The sequence below is a fragment of the Talpa europaea genome (assembly GCF_964194135.1).
Source record: "Talpa europaea genome assembly, chromosome: 1".
NCBI lineage: Eukaryota > Metazoa > Chordata > Mammalia > Eulipotyphla > Talpidae > Talpa > Talpa europaea.
The window spans coordinates 102,316,400-102,334,215 of record NC_140073.1 but is presented as its reverse complement, the minus strand read 5'-3'; the positions used below and the strand labels follow the sequence as shown (position 1 = coordinate 102,334,215).

Sequence of the window (17,816 nt, the reverse complement as noted above, 5' to 3'; positions counted from 1 at the left end):
TAAGAGCCTATTCTAGTCTTTAAGACATTTGATATGGGCCTCCCCTGATGGTACAGACAGTTGAGCATGGCTCTGTGAAGCTGTCCACAGCCTCTGCAGCACCGGTTCGATGCCTGCCAGCCGGCAAGGGAAGCCAGGGCATGGAAGACCTCTCCTGTCTTGCCCGCTGCCCCCCTCAGTTATGTATTTCATCAGTCTGCCTGTTATGTTCCCCTCTCTGTTTCTGGTGAATCCTCTCACCCTCCCGTGCATCTGGCCTGTACCCCAGTTCTTGTATAAATAAATAAATAAATCTTTTTTAAAAAAGCACTATTGATACAGATGAGTGTAAAATTTGCTTGAAAGTAATTCCATCCCCGTCACTTCCAATATAATGCTCTGAAAATTGTCACTTATTCTATACTTCTTGATGTAGAATCAAGGTCTAAGAGATAAACATATGTATAAGTATAAAGAACAGAATACTTTCAGAGGATAATTGATGCTAAATGATATGGAGATGTGTAAATGGAAAGCTGTCCATGAAATGCACTGATTATTTTAAAGTTAACTTACTGCTCCTGTGAAACAAAACTTTGAGAACATATATCTCAGAGTGCTGATGACTGGATCAAATAGTAGAACCAGAGGGAAGACACATGATCAGGTATTGAAGACAAGTCGATTCCTGGATACAGGATAAAAGTAGTTTATCCTCATGAGCTTCACATTTCTTTGAGAAAACAAATTCACCTTTAGACAGAAAAGAATTGTCCATTCAGTTCCAAATTTGAAAGAACCTTATATTCTTGACAGCATGCAAGTAGTTTTCTTTCTTCCTAAAATTCTGGTATGGAGGTACCTTTGACTTCTCAAATTTGACAAGAGTCATTGTAGGGAGTGGTGGGAGAGGATAGGATAGGTGAAAAAAAATATCCCCCTAGGTTGACTTGAGATGTTTACATATATCCATAAATTATTAAAACCATTAAATTTTACATTTAAAATGGAAAAAAATAAAAGATGGTTGAATATAACAAAGTAAAAAAGGTTTATCCTTATGGAAACTGCTGGAAAAACAACCCCTGGGTAGTCTCCAAAGTAGGATTGTTCTTACTTCAGAGTGTGCCAATATGATCCATTGGGTTATGGGGAAAATGTCTGAAAAATTTGTGTTGTATGTGCATTATAATACATTAGTACACTAGCATGTATAAAAGATAAAGTGAGCATAAGTGGTTGCTTCCAGATTATTTTAAATGGAAGAAGTCTACATTTTCATTCTTTTATCTTTTTAAATTATTTTCTATTTAGGTCAATTTACAACACTCTAAGTGTTGTGGAGGTTCAGATTCACAGTTCTTTACATGTATGTTACCACACCACATCTACCACCAAAACACAAATGACCCTCCACCATAGTTCATTGGATCCCCTCTCTCCTCTCTCCTTTGTCTGCACCCCAAACCACTCACCCTCTGTGGTGAGATTTTTAGCATTTGTTTTAGCTTGGTTTTGTCTGCACCTTTGCTTTGTTTCTTTATATTCCACATGTGAGTGAGACCATCCAGTATTTGCCTTTCTTTTTCTGATTTACTTCACTTAACATGATCCCCTTCAGTTCCATGTTTTCACAGATGGTAAGATTTCATTTTTTTAATGTCTGAGTAGTATTCCATTGTGTGTATAAACTACATCTTCTTTATCCTGTCATCTACTTATGAGCATGTACATTTTTTCCATAATTTACTATTGTAAATGGTGCTTCAATGAATATAGGAGTGTATATATATCCCTTCAAATTAGTGTTTTTTTTTCATTATTCAGGATAGATACTGGGTCATGGAATTGCTTGATCTTATGAAAGTTCTGTATTCAATGTTTTGTGAAAACTTCATACTGTTTTCCAGTATGGGCTAGTCTACATTACCATGAAATGTAAACAGGTTCCTATTCCTCTACAAGCTCACCAACACTTGTTGTTTCTGGCCTTTTTGATGTGGGCCATTCTTACTAGTGTGAGGTGGTGATTTTGATTTGCACTTTCATTTTGATTTGCATTTCCCTTATGATTAATGATGAGCATTTTTTTTTTCATGTGCTGTTGTCCATCTGTATGTCTCCTGTGGAAAAATGTTTAAGCCCTCTGTTAATTTTTTGATTGAGTTATTTGTTTTCTTGTTCTGAGTTGTATGAGTTCTTTGTAAAAGCCTCATCTCAGATATATGATGTGCAAATATTTTCTCCCATTTTCCTGAGTTCCTTTCACAATGCAGAAGTTTTTTAATTTGGTGTAGTCCTATTTGTTAATTTTGCTTTTGCTGTTCTAATCAAGTCACTAAAGATATCACTAAAGCCAATGTCTCAGTGTTATGCCATGTTTTCTTGTATGAATTTTATGATTTCAGGTGTTACAACCAAGTTCTTAATCTATTCTGAATTAATTCTTGTGTATAGTATGAAATAGTAGTCTAGTTTTATTCTTTTGCATATGGCTATCTAGTTTTCCCAGAAACATTTGTTGAATAGATTTTCCTTTCTCCATGGTATATGCTTCACTCCTTTGTCATAAGTTAGTTGTCCAAATATGTGTAATTTTATTTCTGTACTCTCAATTCTATTGCTTTTGATCTATAAGTCTGTCTTTATTCTAATGCCATACCATCTTGATTACTATAGCTTTGTAGTATATCTTGAAATCCTGGAGTATGATACCTCTATTCCTTTTTTGTTACAATTGTTTTGGTTATTTAAAGTCTTTGGTGGTTTCATACATAATGTTTGTTTCATATGCATAATGTTCATTACCATTCATGTTTCTTACATTTTCTTAAGGAATGCCAGAGGAATTGTGATAGGTTTAATTAAGAAGACATTTTTTTCTTTATTAAATGATGGCAACAGGAGCCACTGTACAATCTTACTACCAGCAAAGCAAAGAATGTAAAACTCCCTCAGATTATTACTCTCAAAATACTATTTCCATATAGAATATGAACAACATTAAGAAAAAATAGCATCTAATACTATTCAATGTCCATCAAATAATCAACTTCAACTATAAAAGGCAAAAATGGAACAAACCATCAAATTCTAGAGGTACCTGGAGGCTAATTGTAATGCATTTCTGTCCAATTTCATATATTCCATCAACCAACTTCCAACTGAAGTCTAAGCAGTTTCCATTTTAAAATAGATTATTATTTCAACTTGTATTTCATATATTAACTTGTGAAGCACTGACTTATCCAGTAAGAAATGGAAAAATGTTGTGGTGAGATTGCACCAGAGAAATTATTCATATGACATGGATTACAATAAATAGCAGGCTTGATGATCCAGTGGCCATGAACCTAGAAATAAATGTGGAGTCCTTTTCCTTAAATTTTGCAGAAATTCAGTAATATCAAATGTTTTCTTCTTTTTGTATGATGTTGCTTTTATCTGGAATATTTTCTAAAGGATTTAGTTACCATGTATATGAAGTAATGTGCTCGTTTTATTATAGAACTAAATAATAACCTCATTCAATACATTTTGTTACTATTTATCTTGAGTTGAAACTATTTATAATCCAATTTAACAATGTACCTTCCAAAACCTCAAAGGCAAAGAGACAATGTGATTTAAAATTTTGCAGTATACATTCATTACAAATTCTACATTAGCATTACCCATACATAGGCTGGAGGTGCTACAGCTATGAAACAATGGCTAGCTTCATTTACATTTGATTCTGCTGGAAAAGTCTCTAAAGTAAAGCACTTTCAGGAATATAAGAAAACTGAGATGATTCATATCCCTTTGGTGCCCAAAATGTAGAAAGGTTTACTTAGGAATAGCAAACCAATGTTATTCACTAAGCAGGAATGAGGATAACTTAGAAAAGTGAACGAGCATAAAATTATTTTTTAAAGAATGAAATGGTATATTCATGAACTAAAAAATATTGATCAAAGTTTCGGGAGGTGAGAAGTTAAAAATGGGGAAAAAAACAAAAAATTGACAAGAAGGAGACTTAATGAGGGCTATATCAATGACACTGGAAAGAAAACGTTTTGGACAGGAAGAGCTGATCAGAATATTTACAGCTAATTAAAAACTAGTCAAGTGGAGAAATGTAAGGGACACTGAGTAATCAATGATGTCTATGATGTTGAGATTGGAAAGGTCTCTGTTCCTCTCAACAATGATTAAATCACTGAGCAAATGTGAAGTCTTAAAGAAAATTAATTAAGCTCTCTGTTTTGCTACATTTAACTTCAATTGACAGTCTATAAACTAACTCCTAGTAACAAGTTCAAATGAAGTTGATTTTTAAACTCTATCCTGTTTTACTTTGAGCTTTGTTCTGCCTTCTCATATTTTAAATTATGATTTTAATAAAGAAAATACTATTTTCCATTTTGTATGGGAATTTAAAAAAAAAGGTCGTTGGAAGTTTCTTTAGAGTGACATTAATCTGTTCATTTGGCCTTCTATAAGTAACAAAGTAAGGCCCAAAGAGCATGAAGTAGATGGGAATACTACCTAACCATCTCTAGAAAATGAAACTCTTTCTAGAATGTTGCTGGTTTGTCACTAGCAGTAACCAGATGGAAAATCATGCTGTCTCCCCAGGGCACTGATGGAAACAAGGAATTGGTCTGAGTTTTTCCTACTGAAATATGCTCTAACATAATCTTCAAGTGTGAAATTATCCTGATATTTCAGCATAAAACTGCTAGTATACACTACTGGATTTAATGTAATTCAGTAACTCTACCTTAATCACTCTATTTAACTTTATATCTTTGAAATTTGCTATAAAACCAAACTGCCTGGAATATCAAGGCCAGTATATACATCATACCAGTGTTGAAATTTAGCCTCCCATCTTTTACAAGGAGGTTTCTGGTTTTTGGCCCATATTAATGGCCCCTATAGTTAAAAGGGCATGAAGGTTAAACACAAAGAAACAATAAGCAGCATAGTGGAGATATTTTAGTACTGGAACACGTTTTTCCCTCCACTTTGCATTTTCTTAAGGGAATAGTGCAACAGAATTAAGAAAACAAATTATTGTTGAGTACGTATAAATACGATTGTAAGCTGTCCTATTATTTTTATTGTAACATATTGTCACAGATATCCTTTTAATCTTGAAATATATACTTCTTTTCAGTGAGATAATCTAATGTCCTTTGAATTAAGAATAAAAATGTCTTTAAATAGTTCATTTTCAATTAGAAAAAAAGAAAGAACAACTTTTCTGATGGTTTTATAAAGTCTATGCTACAGTTATTCAGTGAATATCTGTATTAAAATGGTAGTTTTATATGGCTGAGTAGTATAATATACATAGAGCCTCACATTTGATTTTCTTGTATAAAATAACTTGTCTTTGATAGATTTTGGCAAAGAAAATAGCACAAATGATCCTGAAGATTCTGTAGATACCATAAGACATTATCAGAGTTCCAGAAAACACTTTGAAGAGAAGAAAAGCAGATCTTCATCTTTCATTTCCTCCATTGATGATGAACAAAAGCCTCTCTTCTCAGGAATAGTAGATTCTCCACCAGGAATAGGAAAAGCAACTAGACTCAATTTTGAAGAAACAGTGCCCACCTCAGGAAGAATTCACATAGATAAAAGAAGTCAATCTTGCAAAGGTAATCAAAATTCTCTACACTGACACATGCTAATCTAATCTCTTGTAATTTCATGAAATATCCTGCAAAGAGTTCAGATTTCAAATCATCTACAAACACTTGCAGATTCTGGAACAGTGGTAATTATTCCTAAAAAGTGATAGCATAAGAGGTTTCTGTGACTTGTGAGATATGAGGTAATGCCACATAGAACCTTGTCGGGATGACTAGTGTTGTATTCCAATTAAGAGAGGGGCTCAATGAATATTTTAAGAGAGAGATCTACTTGATTTTTAGATGTACCTCACCCCCAACCCTGTTGTTTTATAGGTCAAGGCAACAACACTATAGAAAATGCCAAAAAAAATTAACTTATTGGGAAATACAAGAAAGTAGAGAGTACTGTCTCTAAATAAAGTATATTCTTGAGTTCAGTCATTGAGTTAACACATTTATTTAACACCACTAGCAAAAGGAATGCAAAATTGTGCAGCTTTTGTTATAAAAAATATGTATGAAAAGGGTAATAATGTTTTTTTATTAATGCATACAGATAGAATCTAAGGATGGGAGACTCAGGAAAAGTAAGAATCCTCACATAGAAGAAAAATTAAGTTAGCACACAAGAGCTAAACTGACTTACTTAGATATCCTGTTATGTGGTTGCAAGAGCAGGTGTAGCTCAGACTGTTTGGGTATCAGCCCTAACTCTGTCACTTGCTGCCTTTGTGGATAAGTTGAAAGACCTCCACTAAGATTCAATTTGTACATCTTTAAAATAGAAATATTTTTCTAACTTTTAAATTTTTAAAAGATAGCATATATGCTACTTTCCTTAAAATAAAATCTTCAAATCAGTGTTATTTTCTCCCATTTTATTTTCTAACACTTAATCATTTACTATATGCTTAGAAATATAAAACTGTAGAATAAAGGAGTAGCAAAAAATCAAAAGACTATAACAGAAATGAAGAAAAAATAAGATGGCCATGGCCTGGCTGGACAGCAAAATTATGGCACAGAGTATATAAATATTACCAGTCATTGTCACCATTATTCAAAAGGACTATATCTGACAAGAATGATTTTGTTGAATCTCAATCTGTTTGAGTCTATGAATCTATGGAAATCTATTGAATCTATGACTCTATGTTTAAGCTGTACGTTTTTCCAGAATTATTTTCCCTATCTTATCAAATCAACTTTTGCTATGACCCCACATGGAAGTAAGCTCAAAATATATGCAAATGTTCTCTGGACAATCTAAAATCTTGATGAAGTGAATGAAAATAGTACCTCATTTATCACAATGGAAGAATGGAATATTAAATGTGATTACTGGATGTCCCATTTTAGTTATTTATGAAAACGGATTCTAGGACTGTTAAAAATAGAAACAGGTGGTATCATGAAAGTCAGAAGTTCTGAAGAACTTACTGAACTCTACTATCTCCAAAAGCTAGCATAGCATGGGCCTGATTCTTTTTCAAAAGTGTTTTCTGTTGTGGCCTCCCTCGTGGTGCAGCAGTTGAGCACTGGGTTGCAAAGCTGCCCCCAGCCTCTGCAGCGCTGGTTCGATCCCTGGCCACTGGGCGAGGGTCCCACATGGTGCGCAGACCCCTCCTGCCACACCCGCTGCTCCCCTCAGCAGTGTACTTTGTCACTCTGCCTGTTCCGTTCCCTGCTCTGGCTCTGGTGAATTCTCTCACCCTCCCGCAATTCTGACTGTTCCCAGTGCTTGTACAAATAAATAAATGTAAAAAAAAGAAGAACTTTGGTAATTAAAAAAAAAAGAAATTGTTTTCTGTTATTTTCCTCTTGCATTTTAGTCCCAAGTTTTAAGTCATTAAACATACATTTTTGGGATTTTATGGAACTTTGACTCTCACTGACAATGACTTCTCAGGCCCTTCCTTATATATATTTTTTGTCACTCCTTCCAATTATTTTTAATTAGTTTACATGTACACAGCATTTTAATAAATAACTTTATATCTATAAATTTTTGGCTTTGAAAAACAAACAATGCAACTCCTATTCAACCCCTATTCAAATAATAATTACCTTGAATATGCATAGTTAATTATGCACCTCAATTGAATGAATACAAGTGGTGTCATATAGTGACAATCATTGTAACACATGGTTAACATGGTTAATTAATAGATCAACCAGTGGAGAATTCTGGAATTTCTTTCACTGCACATTTTATTCCCTAATGATATTTTTAAAGGTGAAGAACTAAGGGGTAATTGAGAAATTTAAATAATATGTAAGGTGTATTGAACTATCAAATTTTCACTAATTTTGGTTTTGTCTTTAATAGAAAATTTCACTTCCTCCAATTCCTGGCATTTGTCATGCTGAATTCAGCAGAAAACACCTTTAGGCAAAACTGAAAAGAAAAAAACAAATGGATAGTAATCTAACTTGGATTGAGGTCAATAGTTGATTGCAGGAAAATGGTGTATACAGAGAAGAGTGAAAGTTTACTTTCTGTACATACACTTCCAGAAATGTGTCTTGCAACTATAGCAACATTTTCCAAGGCAACCAAGTACAGATTCTTTCTGAGCTATATTTAGAAAGTTTCCACAAGGATGTTCATTTTGATTAAGACCACTAACCAGGATTTTCCCTTTGAACCCCTTTCATTTTTTATATGCTGTTGAAACAACTAATCACACATCTCCATATTTTAATAAAAGAACAAATTATAATCAAGAAAGCCTCCACTAGCAGTTGACATTTTATTCATTTCTGATAACAAAAGATAATCAGTTTTTTCTTGAACTTTAACTGAAGGAAAAAAATGCATTCCTACATTGTTTATTATATGTGACTTACCATTGTCATTTAAAAATTGATTTATTATATATAATTTGAGAATGAGACCTATTATGCAAAATTTTCATTCTGTAAATTTACTTGGCATAAAACTTCTGAGCATAATATGTATCTTAATTCCTTTAACTATTGTGTTCTATAAAAGTTCCCATATTAACTTGGTAGCAGGAAATTAGACAGGAACAAGAACAGACATCACCAAATCATTTATGTGTGTGTTCTGAATGGTTCTTTGGCATTGTTGCTCCAAAGTTGAAAAGCTAGTGTACTAAGACATTATATTATTGTTTTGCATTTGAAATTGCCACATTTCTCTGAATAATGAATCATACTTTTCAGCAAAAATCTGCTGATACATGACTTAAAACTCCAACAGTATCATTTTTCTGTTCCTTTCGATATGTTTGGTAAAATGTCAAAAGAAATAATACGTAGTCATTTAAAAAACAAAAAACAAAAATCTCAAGATCTCATAGGTTAGAAGCCATATTCACAAAGAACCATTCTGAAATTCATAGCAAGATTTCTGAGGTCTATTAACCATTTCAACAGAACAAGGAATTCTGACCTTATATTCTCCAGCACTGTCATTCAATATGATAATTCCATTGGTACTGCTTCACTCAATTGAGGCAGAAATTGGAGGTGCTTCATTAGAGAAATTTCTCTATGTATATTCAATGTTAAAAGGATAATGATAGAAAAATGATGAAGAAATGATCCAGAAATTATTTCTGTTACTTGAAGTAAGGGGACACTTTGAGCTCTCTTTACTGTGCTTTTGGAGAAACTATAGGAATGAAGGGACTTCAAGAAGTCTTACAAATCCTGCTTCCAGTTTCTAGAATCATAATTAATCCTCCCCAAATTCGTTACTTTCCATCCAATTTTTTTAAATAACTGAGGATATAAATTCCTTAACATTACATAACTTTTGTCAGTGTTTAATCATAGCTACTTGAAGAAGAAAAAAGTCTCTCTATCAAACCAAAAACACATTCTGTAGCTCAAATCTATTTCCATGTGAAAATGGAAACCAGTTTTAGATAGTCTTCTCCTCCTACCACCCTTCCCAGTCAGGAAAAGATGTCATATGGCTCTCTCTTCTCTGAAATAAACTCCCAAATCCACTATTGTTTTTCATGGGTTTTATTTTTCCAACTCTTTAATCATTTTAAGTCTCTCTCTGCTTATATAAAAGGTAGATGGTAAGAAAGCATAACAAAAGCCATATCAAAAGTAATGGCAAAAGTAAGACAAAAAGTAAGATATTATACTTGCCCTCAAGAATTTACAACTTGAAAATAAAGATTTTAGGATAAACAGTAAATTAAAAATAACTCAGAATGAATCTCTGTATGAAAAAAGATCAAAACCTTGCTAGACTGATTTTTTCATATTCAGACTATATCTTCTTCATCTTGAATTCCTCCACATTTAGCAGTGTCAGATACATAGCAGACACTCAGGATATTTGAAAAGTGTACTTCAACAGGAGCAATATTTTTAAAGTATGTTAATATGAAAATATTCTAAATGAGAGAACTACAAAGAAAAATATGTGAATATATTAAAGGACAGAATAAAAAGAATTATAGAGAATTATGAAATAATACCATGAGATTAGAGACCTTTTATGATATTTGGTTTGTCTTCTCAATTGTATTATTTTCATTAAGATTTACAACACTGTATATAATATTGAGGTATAGTTCACACCTCTTCAGATGAGTATTAGCATACCACACTCACCTTTTAAAACCATTATTATGGGTGCTTTGGTGGGGGTAGGGGGTTAGGTGTGGTGTGGTAACATATTAATACATCTAAAGAAATATGAACTTGTTATGAAACAACTTGTTATGAAACTTGTAAATCATATACAGTGGTGTAAATCAATATTACCTCAATTTAAAAAATACAATAAAAAGAACAAAAAAACAAAACTAGACTTTTAAAATTCCATCTTTAAAGGCTTATGGTTTCTTAGCTCTCCTTTGAGTTGGGTTGGCCAAAGGGAATCCCCCAGAATATCAGTATTACCCCCATAACTCTTAACTTGGGGGCCCCCAGAATTACAAAGTATGAACATTATCCTGAGGATAGGCCTTAAAATACCCAAGGTGAAACAGTACAAAAAAAAAGTGCCATTTCATCTCAAATATAAAATGCCAAATTCATGGCGCTCGTCAGAGTTTTGGGGTGATCAACCATATTTCCTCTTAGCACAAATTGAGGCTGTTCAAAGGGGCACCCAAAAAAGTTGATATCCATCCTGCTGTTTTCCACAGGTATCGCTGATACCAGAAGCTGGGAAAGAGAAAATGCCCAGACGCAGGCTGAGGAATCTAGCCCATCGGCACTTCAGAGAGCTGCCTGGGGGATCTCTGAAACAGAAAGTGACCTCACGTATGGCGAAGTGGAGCAAAGATTAGATTTGCTTCAAGAGCAACTTAACAGGTATAAGTGATAGTGGAGCAAAGAGAACCCAACACAAACCTGTAGCTGGTAATAGCTTTACAACTTCTGAAGAGCAAATTCCTACAACCAGAAACTCATATTTTCCTTATGTGATAACTTATTTAAATTAAGACTAGAAACTGACAGAATTATTAATCTGTGTTGCAAGGAGTATTTATTTAGAACACTTCATACTTCTGGAAGTGAATTCTATTTTTTCTTTACTTGCCATAAAATGAGTATATTTCCTGCTCTACTGCTTGAAAAAACTCTTTATTCCCTCAAAATAATTCATATTTAGCTAGCTGACTAACGTTCTTCTTTTAATTCTTCTTTCGTGCTATTTAGTTGTTCCTAGTAATGTAGTTATATATTGTAACATTTTTTTTTAGGAATTGATGAAATGATTTAAACATTTTAGTCAGTCAACTTCTTAAAAATGATTGCTTTGAAAATCCTCCAAAGCTGAAGCCCAGATCCTCTCTATTTACCCTCATCTTCGATTCTTGACCCACTTAAGACCCATTTAAGTAAGTTTTGGTTTTTGGAAAAATGGAATCCCTTAACCCAAATCTACATAAGGTCCTTAAAATTAAACTGAATGGTAAGATTCAGGGGAAAAAATAGATGACTATTATATAGGTTTGTTTTTGGTTTTTGTCTTTTTTGCTTGTTTGTTTGTTTGTTTGTTTGTTTGTTTTGGTTGACCTTCATATGGCAGTGGATCTTGCTTCAAAGTAGCCTCCAGGTATATTGGACAAGGTATTCCTATAGTCACATTTGGAAAACTATATGGCTAAAACTAAATAGTTCAAATCACACATTTTTAAAACAAAATGAGGGAGGAGGATGGACAGAGCAGGTAATTAGCACATCTCCAATAGAGGCAATCAAGGTAAAAGAACCAAACTACCTGAATCCTGATTATGAAATCTACCTATACGCCTATCAGCCTTCTCTGCTGATGAGGACCAGAGTAGATGTTTGCACAAATGGGACCACAGACAAAATTTCCCTGTGCCAGTGACACACACTTGCAGCCACACAGATGTGAAGCCACCTGAACCTGACTGTGGCTCTCCAATTAGCCTGATAAAAAATCATGTGCTTTGTTGACCTTTTGTAGGTCAAGAACATGTAATGCCAGAGTCAGTCTTCACTGTGTCATGAATGGGTAACCAAATGTGAAGTGACAGTTGTCTACTCAGCAGTCACTTTAGAATAATTTATTGTTCCCATTTCTCTCTATGTATAAGCCACACTATTGTTTGTTACATCATATTTCTATTCTATTTTGTGCATGTTATAGGCTAGACCATGCTGGCAGTATTGAATACAGCTTATGAATTCTGCCCAAGTCTAAGAAGCTACTTGCTAATCCATTAACTATACTTAACACATTCTATGTGTTTTGCCTAAAACACATTCGATAGTTGTTTGCTATCTAGTTAATATTATGTGTCTTATCCATGCTGTTTGTTGTTTTATTCGTTATGCCAGAATTGAATGGTGCCAAACAATATAGTCAACACATTAAAATGTGCATGCAGGGCCTCCCCAGTGGCACAGCTGGTTGAGCGCAGTGTTGTGAAGCTCTCCACAGCCTCTGCAGCAGGGGTTCGATCCCCGGCCAGCCAGGGAGATACCCACATGGTGCAGCAGACCTCTCCTGCCGTGCCCACTGCTCCCTTCAGCAGTGTTTTCAGTCAGTCTGCCTGTTCTGCTTCCTGCTTTGTCTCTGGTGAATCCTCTGTCTCTGGTGAATCCTGTTTCCCACTGTCTCTGGTGAATCCTCTCACCCGTGCCTCTGGCCTGTACCCCAGCCCTTGCATAAATAAACAATAGTGTGTGTGTATATATATATATATGTATATATAGATATATATGTTTATGTATATATAACAAAAAACGTTCACACACACATATGCATTATCATGAAACTTAATTGAATTTAAAATTGCCTAGTCCTGAGGTTCATGTCCTATTCCCAGTGCCAAATTCAAGTTTTGTTTTTTTTTAAAATAATAAATTTTATTTTTATATTCCCCATACAATTGCAACCCCCCCATTCTGACCCCAATCCCTCCCCTCCCGCCCCCACCCCCCAAATTCAAGTTTTATGAAACTGAAACATACTTGAGAAAATTAGACTATCCTTTTAGAGTTAAAAATTCCTCTTTAAATACAAGAATTTGCTTGATAACAAGTGTTATTTGTCAGAGAAGTATATTGAGTTACTTGAGTAGCACATTCGCTCTTTTCTCTCCCAGCCTCAATTTCAAGTCAGATTGATCTTTTAGCCATAACATATATAAAAACACACACTGTCTAACATATTGATACAAATCAATACAAATTGATACAATGGGGTCTCTGAACATGAACTTCTTTGATTCCTGTGACAAAGACAAAATACCTGCTCATTTCTTTACTGTCAGGACATAAAGCATGTATTCAGATTGTGAGTAAATAAAAAAATTAGTAAATGAATGACAAGGAGAGCAGTGATTTCTCCAGAAAAATATTCTCGTAATATTTGCAGTTGCTTAGTCTGAAGTCCTATCTTTGCTGCTTAACTTCATACAGCACGACTAGACAAATTATTTAAACTTCTCCACCCTTAGTTTCTTTATTTGATACCTACCTGCAAGGCTGCTGTAAGCATAGAGGTAATATGGAAACTGTATGTCATACAAAATAAAGCACAATAGTGTTGCCCTTGCAGTTAGGTAAAATGTGATTAACAACAAACTTCACTTCTATCATTGGTGTATTCTCCTACTTTACATGTTTTCTGATCTGATTTGGACCTTTATTTGGACAAAATTTGAGATTTTAGGGTTCCCTTATTTCTTGTTGTAGGTACCAATCATTTCTTACAGAATTAGCTAAAAGTTACTAAAACATTTGTTTTTAATGATGAAGGGGCTTCAAGTGTAAACTCTTTTAGGGAACATACATCTAGTACCCATTGGCATGCATACAACAATTAGTGATAATATTTATTGTCATTTTATTATTAATTTTTAATTACTATTGTTATATAAAGTTTGCCCACAGCTGAAATGCAATTAAAATCCTTTGACATGTTCCCAGCATGTATGAGTTCTCTGACATACTTCTATGACTCACTTCTTTAATATTTAGCTCTGATATTTTCACTAACATTTTCTTGCCTAAGTCAATTTAACTTTTTTTGGATCTAAAATCCAAAATATTACCTTTTTACTGTGCTACCATCTCTAACAACCTCTTTCTCTGCTCTATTATAGAAGACAAATGTATAAAAAACAAGTGTGGAGAGGACAGCTCAGTTTAGACTTCAACTTTGCAGGCTGAGAATCCTGGGATACATTCTAGAGTTCAGTCTGACCTGTTTCACTTCAGCATTTTGTTCAAGGGTGGCACTATGAATTTCCATACCATTTGTCTCATCCAAATTCACCTACGTATGCAATGTAATAAAAACATATAAATGGAATGTCTTGATTCATCCTTGCTGCTTTTCTGCTTTAATTATCAATTAAACTATAAGTAGGGTTAGAGGTTTACATAAGAACTGTTCTTATGTATTATATATAATATATTATACCTACCTATTTAGGGCAGTCTTTAATATTGATCCTAACGCAGGGCTTCTCAAACTTGAATGTGCTTTCAGATCACCTGGGGATCTTGTTAAAATGCAGATTCTCTTTTGAAGTGGCAGAGATTCTACATTCTAACAAGTTACCTGCTCTGACCACACTTTGAGTAGGAAGGCCCTGGAGGATGCAAAAGCTCTTAGTAATGATTCCATCTTGCAGAACACCCAGGGCAATTTATCTGTGTGCCTGCAACATGGCATTGAGCACTTGTTCTACCTTGTGTTATTTATTCACTTTCTTCCTTTTTTTCACCCCTAGGTGGTCATTTCTTTTCAAAACCTGAGATCAGAGTCCATATTTATTCATCACCATGTTCTCTCTTCCCCTTCCTATTTAACATAGTGACTGGTGCATTGTGGGTCTCAAGTAAGTGAATGAAGACATTTGACACAGCTGTATAACTATGCTGACATAAAGAGAGAAAAGTAATTTTCTCTCTGCCCTTAGAAGTTCTTGACTGTCATCCCTGTAATAAAAACAGGATTAACAAGAGAAAAACAAACAAACACATTAGCATATTTGACATAGAGCCACCCAGGAGAAAAGGAATAACTAAGGTAAATACCATCTTAATAGGGATAAGGAAGGGTGTAGGTTAAGTGTCATAGAGGAGAATAAAACATTTTTGGAGAAAGATGGATGAGCCCATAGAAGATTAGAAAAGAGATATCCTAGTTATAATAAAATTTGTCTGGGTGAGGTATACAGTCAACTTTTCTTGTTGATGAAACTTCTAGGGAGGGAATTTATGAAAATTGAATTACTTTTGGATGATCTGTCTTTAGGCAAATAAAAGGAGTTTAGAGACAGTCTCTCTCTGCATTTGTTATTTTCCAGGGACATACAACTCAAATAACCAGTATGTCAAAGTCACCTATTTTGGGGTGGCATATTCTCTACTATTCACTAAAATGTGTATATTTTATGTCTATATATAAAATATTGGATAATTCTTTTCTGTTAAAGTCCAAGCTCTAAAGTTTTGTTTTAAAGTTTAACAAAAAAATTTTCTATAATTCCTCCTACATAAAGTAGATAATGTAATTTTAGTAGAAGAATCCATTCCAAATAAGTCAATAACCCCTAGACATAAAAATTGAAAATGTAACCTATGCATAGTAAAGAAAGTCTTACTAAAGCTCCCTTTCCTTGAATGTCTTTGTTTGAACTGCTGAAACAAAAATACTATATACATGGGCTTATAAACAACACGATCTATCTATCTATCTATCTATCTGTCAATCTATCTATCTATCTGTCAATCAATCTATCTATCTGTTCTAGAAGCTGGGAAGTCCAAGATCAAGGTGCCAGAAGATTCACTGTCTGGTGAGAACCAGCTTCCTGGTGCACACATGATCATCTTCTTGCTATATCATCACATAGTAGGGGAAAGAAGGGAGCTCTCTGTGGCCTCTTTTATAAGGGCACTAATCAAATTCATAAAGGCTCTATCCTCAAAATCTAATCACCTCCCAAAGATCCCCCACCTTTTAATATTATATGGTTGTTTGGATTTCAATATATGAATTTGGGGGGCTATAAATATTCAATACAATTCATTGAACTACCCAATGCATTAGATGGCTGATTAATAAAATAAAGCTAGGTATTCAGAATCACTGCTGGAAGGGAGACCATCATCTTGAGTCTAAGTGTAGTCTCAGAAGGGAAAAATGTAGAATATTTATAGGACTTTGAAATCTGGGATTTTCAAGGTAGGGAGCTATCGGAAGGGCAATGTTCATGATTTGCTTAATAGTTTGGGACATGGTAAGGAGAGAATCTTGAAACATGTTGGGATAAATAAAATTTACTTGTTTAGCAAGTAATTTGTCCAGCAGAGGACTCTCTCCAATGAGTTGATCTGTAAGAATTTCCTGAAGGAGTTAAATTATTCAGTTAGTTTTATTTTTGCCAGGCAAAGTTTTCCTGGAACAAACAACAAAGTCATGTTGACAGAGGTGGATTGCTGTTTAATCTAAGTCATGTTGACACAAACAGATCTCACCCTGCACCAGCTGCTTCCCCTACACACAACATTCTTGGGGCAAGAGTCCCCCCGATGGCCACATGTATTAATAACTGAAATTCCGCCTTCCAGTAAGTTTTTCTCTCATAGACTCTATTCAAGTAGTTAGAATCCATTATATAGAGATGTTATTTCTGAGAGACCACTATTGTTTGACAAAGGTTTTGTAAGACACAAAGCATTACCATAATTTCTAACTCTCCTTTGAGTCTTGAACCTCATTTGATGATGTTTTTATACCCTATTGCTGCCTTTTTTTTTTTTTTTTGCTCAGTATAATTAAGAATTGTGTAAACCACTTGGTAAACATTAAATGCTGTTAATGAGAGGTTAAATTCATACAGAAATACTTATGATGAAGTCCGAATGTTGAATTTTCTTTAATGGCTCAGAAGAATGAGAAATTAATTCTGAATAGGTAGGATTAGGGAAGATTTTTGGATGCAGATAAAATTTGACCTGGGCATTGAAGAGTGACAGGAAGAGTTGGTGCACAACATTGAAATAACAAGTCTGTTGAGTTCAGATAGCACCATAAAAAAATTAAATCAGACCTACAGATACCAACTAGATAAACAAGCTAGTTGAAAACTCACTTTTTTGCTTTTTCAGTCTGCAGTTTTGTAGTTTGTAAGACAGACTCATGTGTAATTTATAGCTATCGGTTAGAAGACACTAAGCTATGTGGCTATATATACCAAATAAAGAAAATCTGTAATAATAATGTGTTACGATTCTCAGAAGGAAGATACATAGTGCTACCTAATACAGAAAACTAGAAAAATTTTTTTCCATATTTTCCAGGTTTATCCTTTTCAAATCAAAGACTAAATTATCTCCACTTTGTATTCCACAAATATAGCATGTTTATCATCAAGTAAAATCAGTTCTATAATTTTTAACATTGATGGTAAGATATACCTTTTCTTGGCATTTTTTATTCAAAGACAAAGCAGGAAGCACAAATAAGTGAAGAGTTAAAAGAAGAGTTTTCTAAAGAAGCATATGGTTCAAATTTTCTGTACTTATGCCCACAGAATTCCCTCTGTTTTTAATGCTGTTAACACATGCAAAGGAGGAGGATTAGAACCTATTGTATTTTGTTATTTTCCCTTGAATTTTAATTTCAAATGAGAATGATATTAACAGACCATTTGGCTACTTGTGAGCTTTAGGGGAAAAAAATGATCAGGCTGATATTTCACAAGCTAGCTAGGT

At 34.1% G+C, this 17,816-nt stretch overlaps 1 protein-coding gene across 2 annotated transcripts in view; it reads left to right on the top strand.

The window, feature by feature from the left end:
• KCNH7 (potassium voltage-gated channel subfamily H member 7) overlaps nt 1–17,816 on the top strand; it is a gene marked incomplete at both ends in the record, with an annotated part of 403,917 nt that overhangs the window by 383,941 nt on the left and 2,160 nt on the right. Inside the window, 2 exons of one of the 2 annotated variants that reach the window (XM_084235091.1) lie at nt 5,370–5,633; nt 10,751–10,919. In XM_084235091.1, the coding sequence (XP_084091217.1) occupies nt 5,370–5,633; nt 10,751–10,919 (433 nt within the window). The remainder of the gene's footprint in view (nt 1–5,369; nt 5,634–10,750; nt 10,920–17,816) is intronic. The other variant, XM_084235090.1, reaches the window with a different exon arrangement.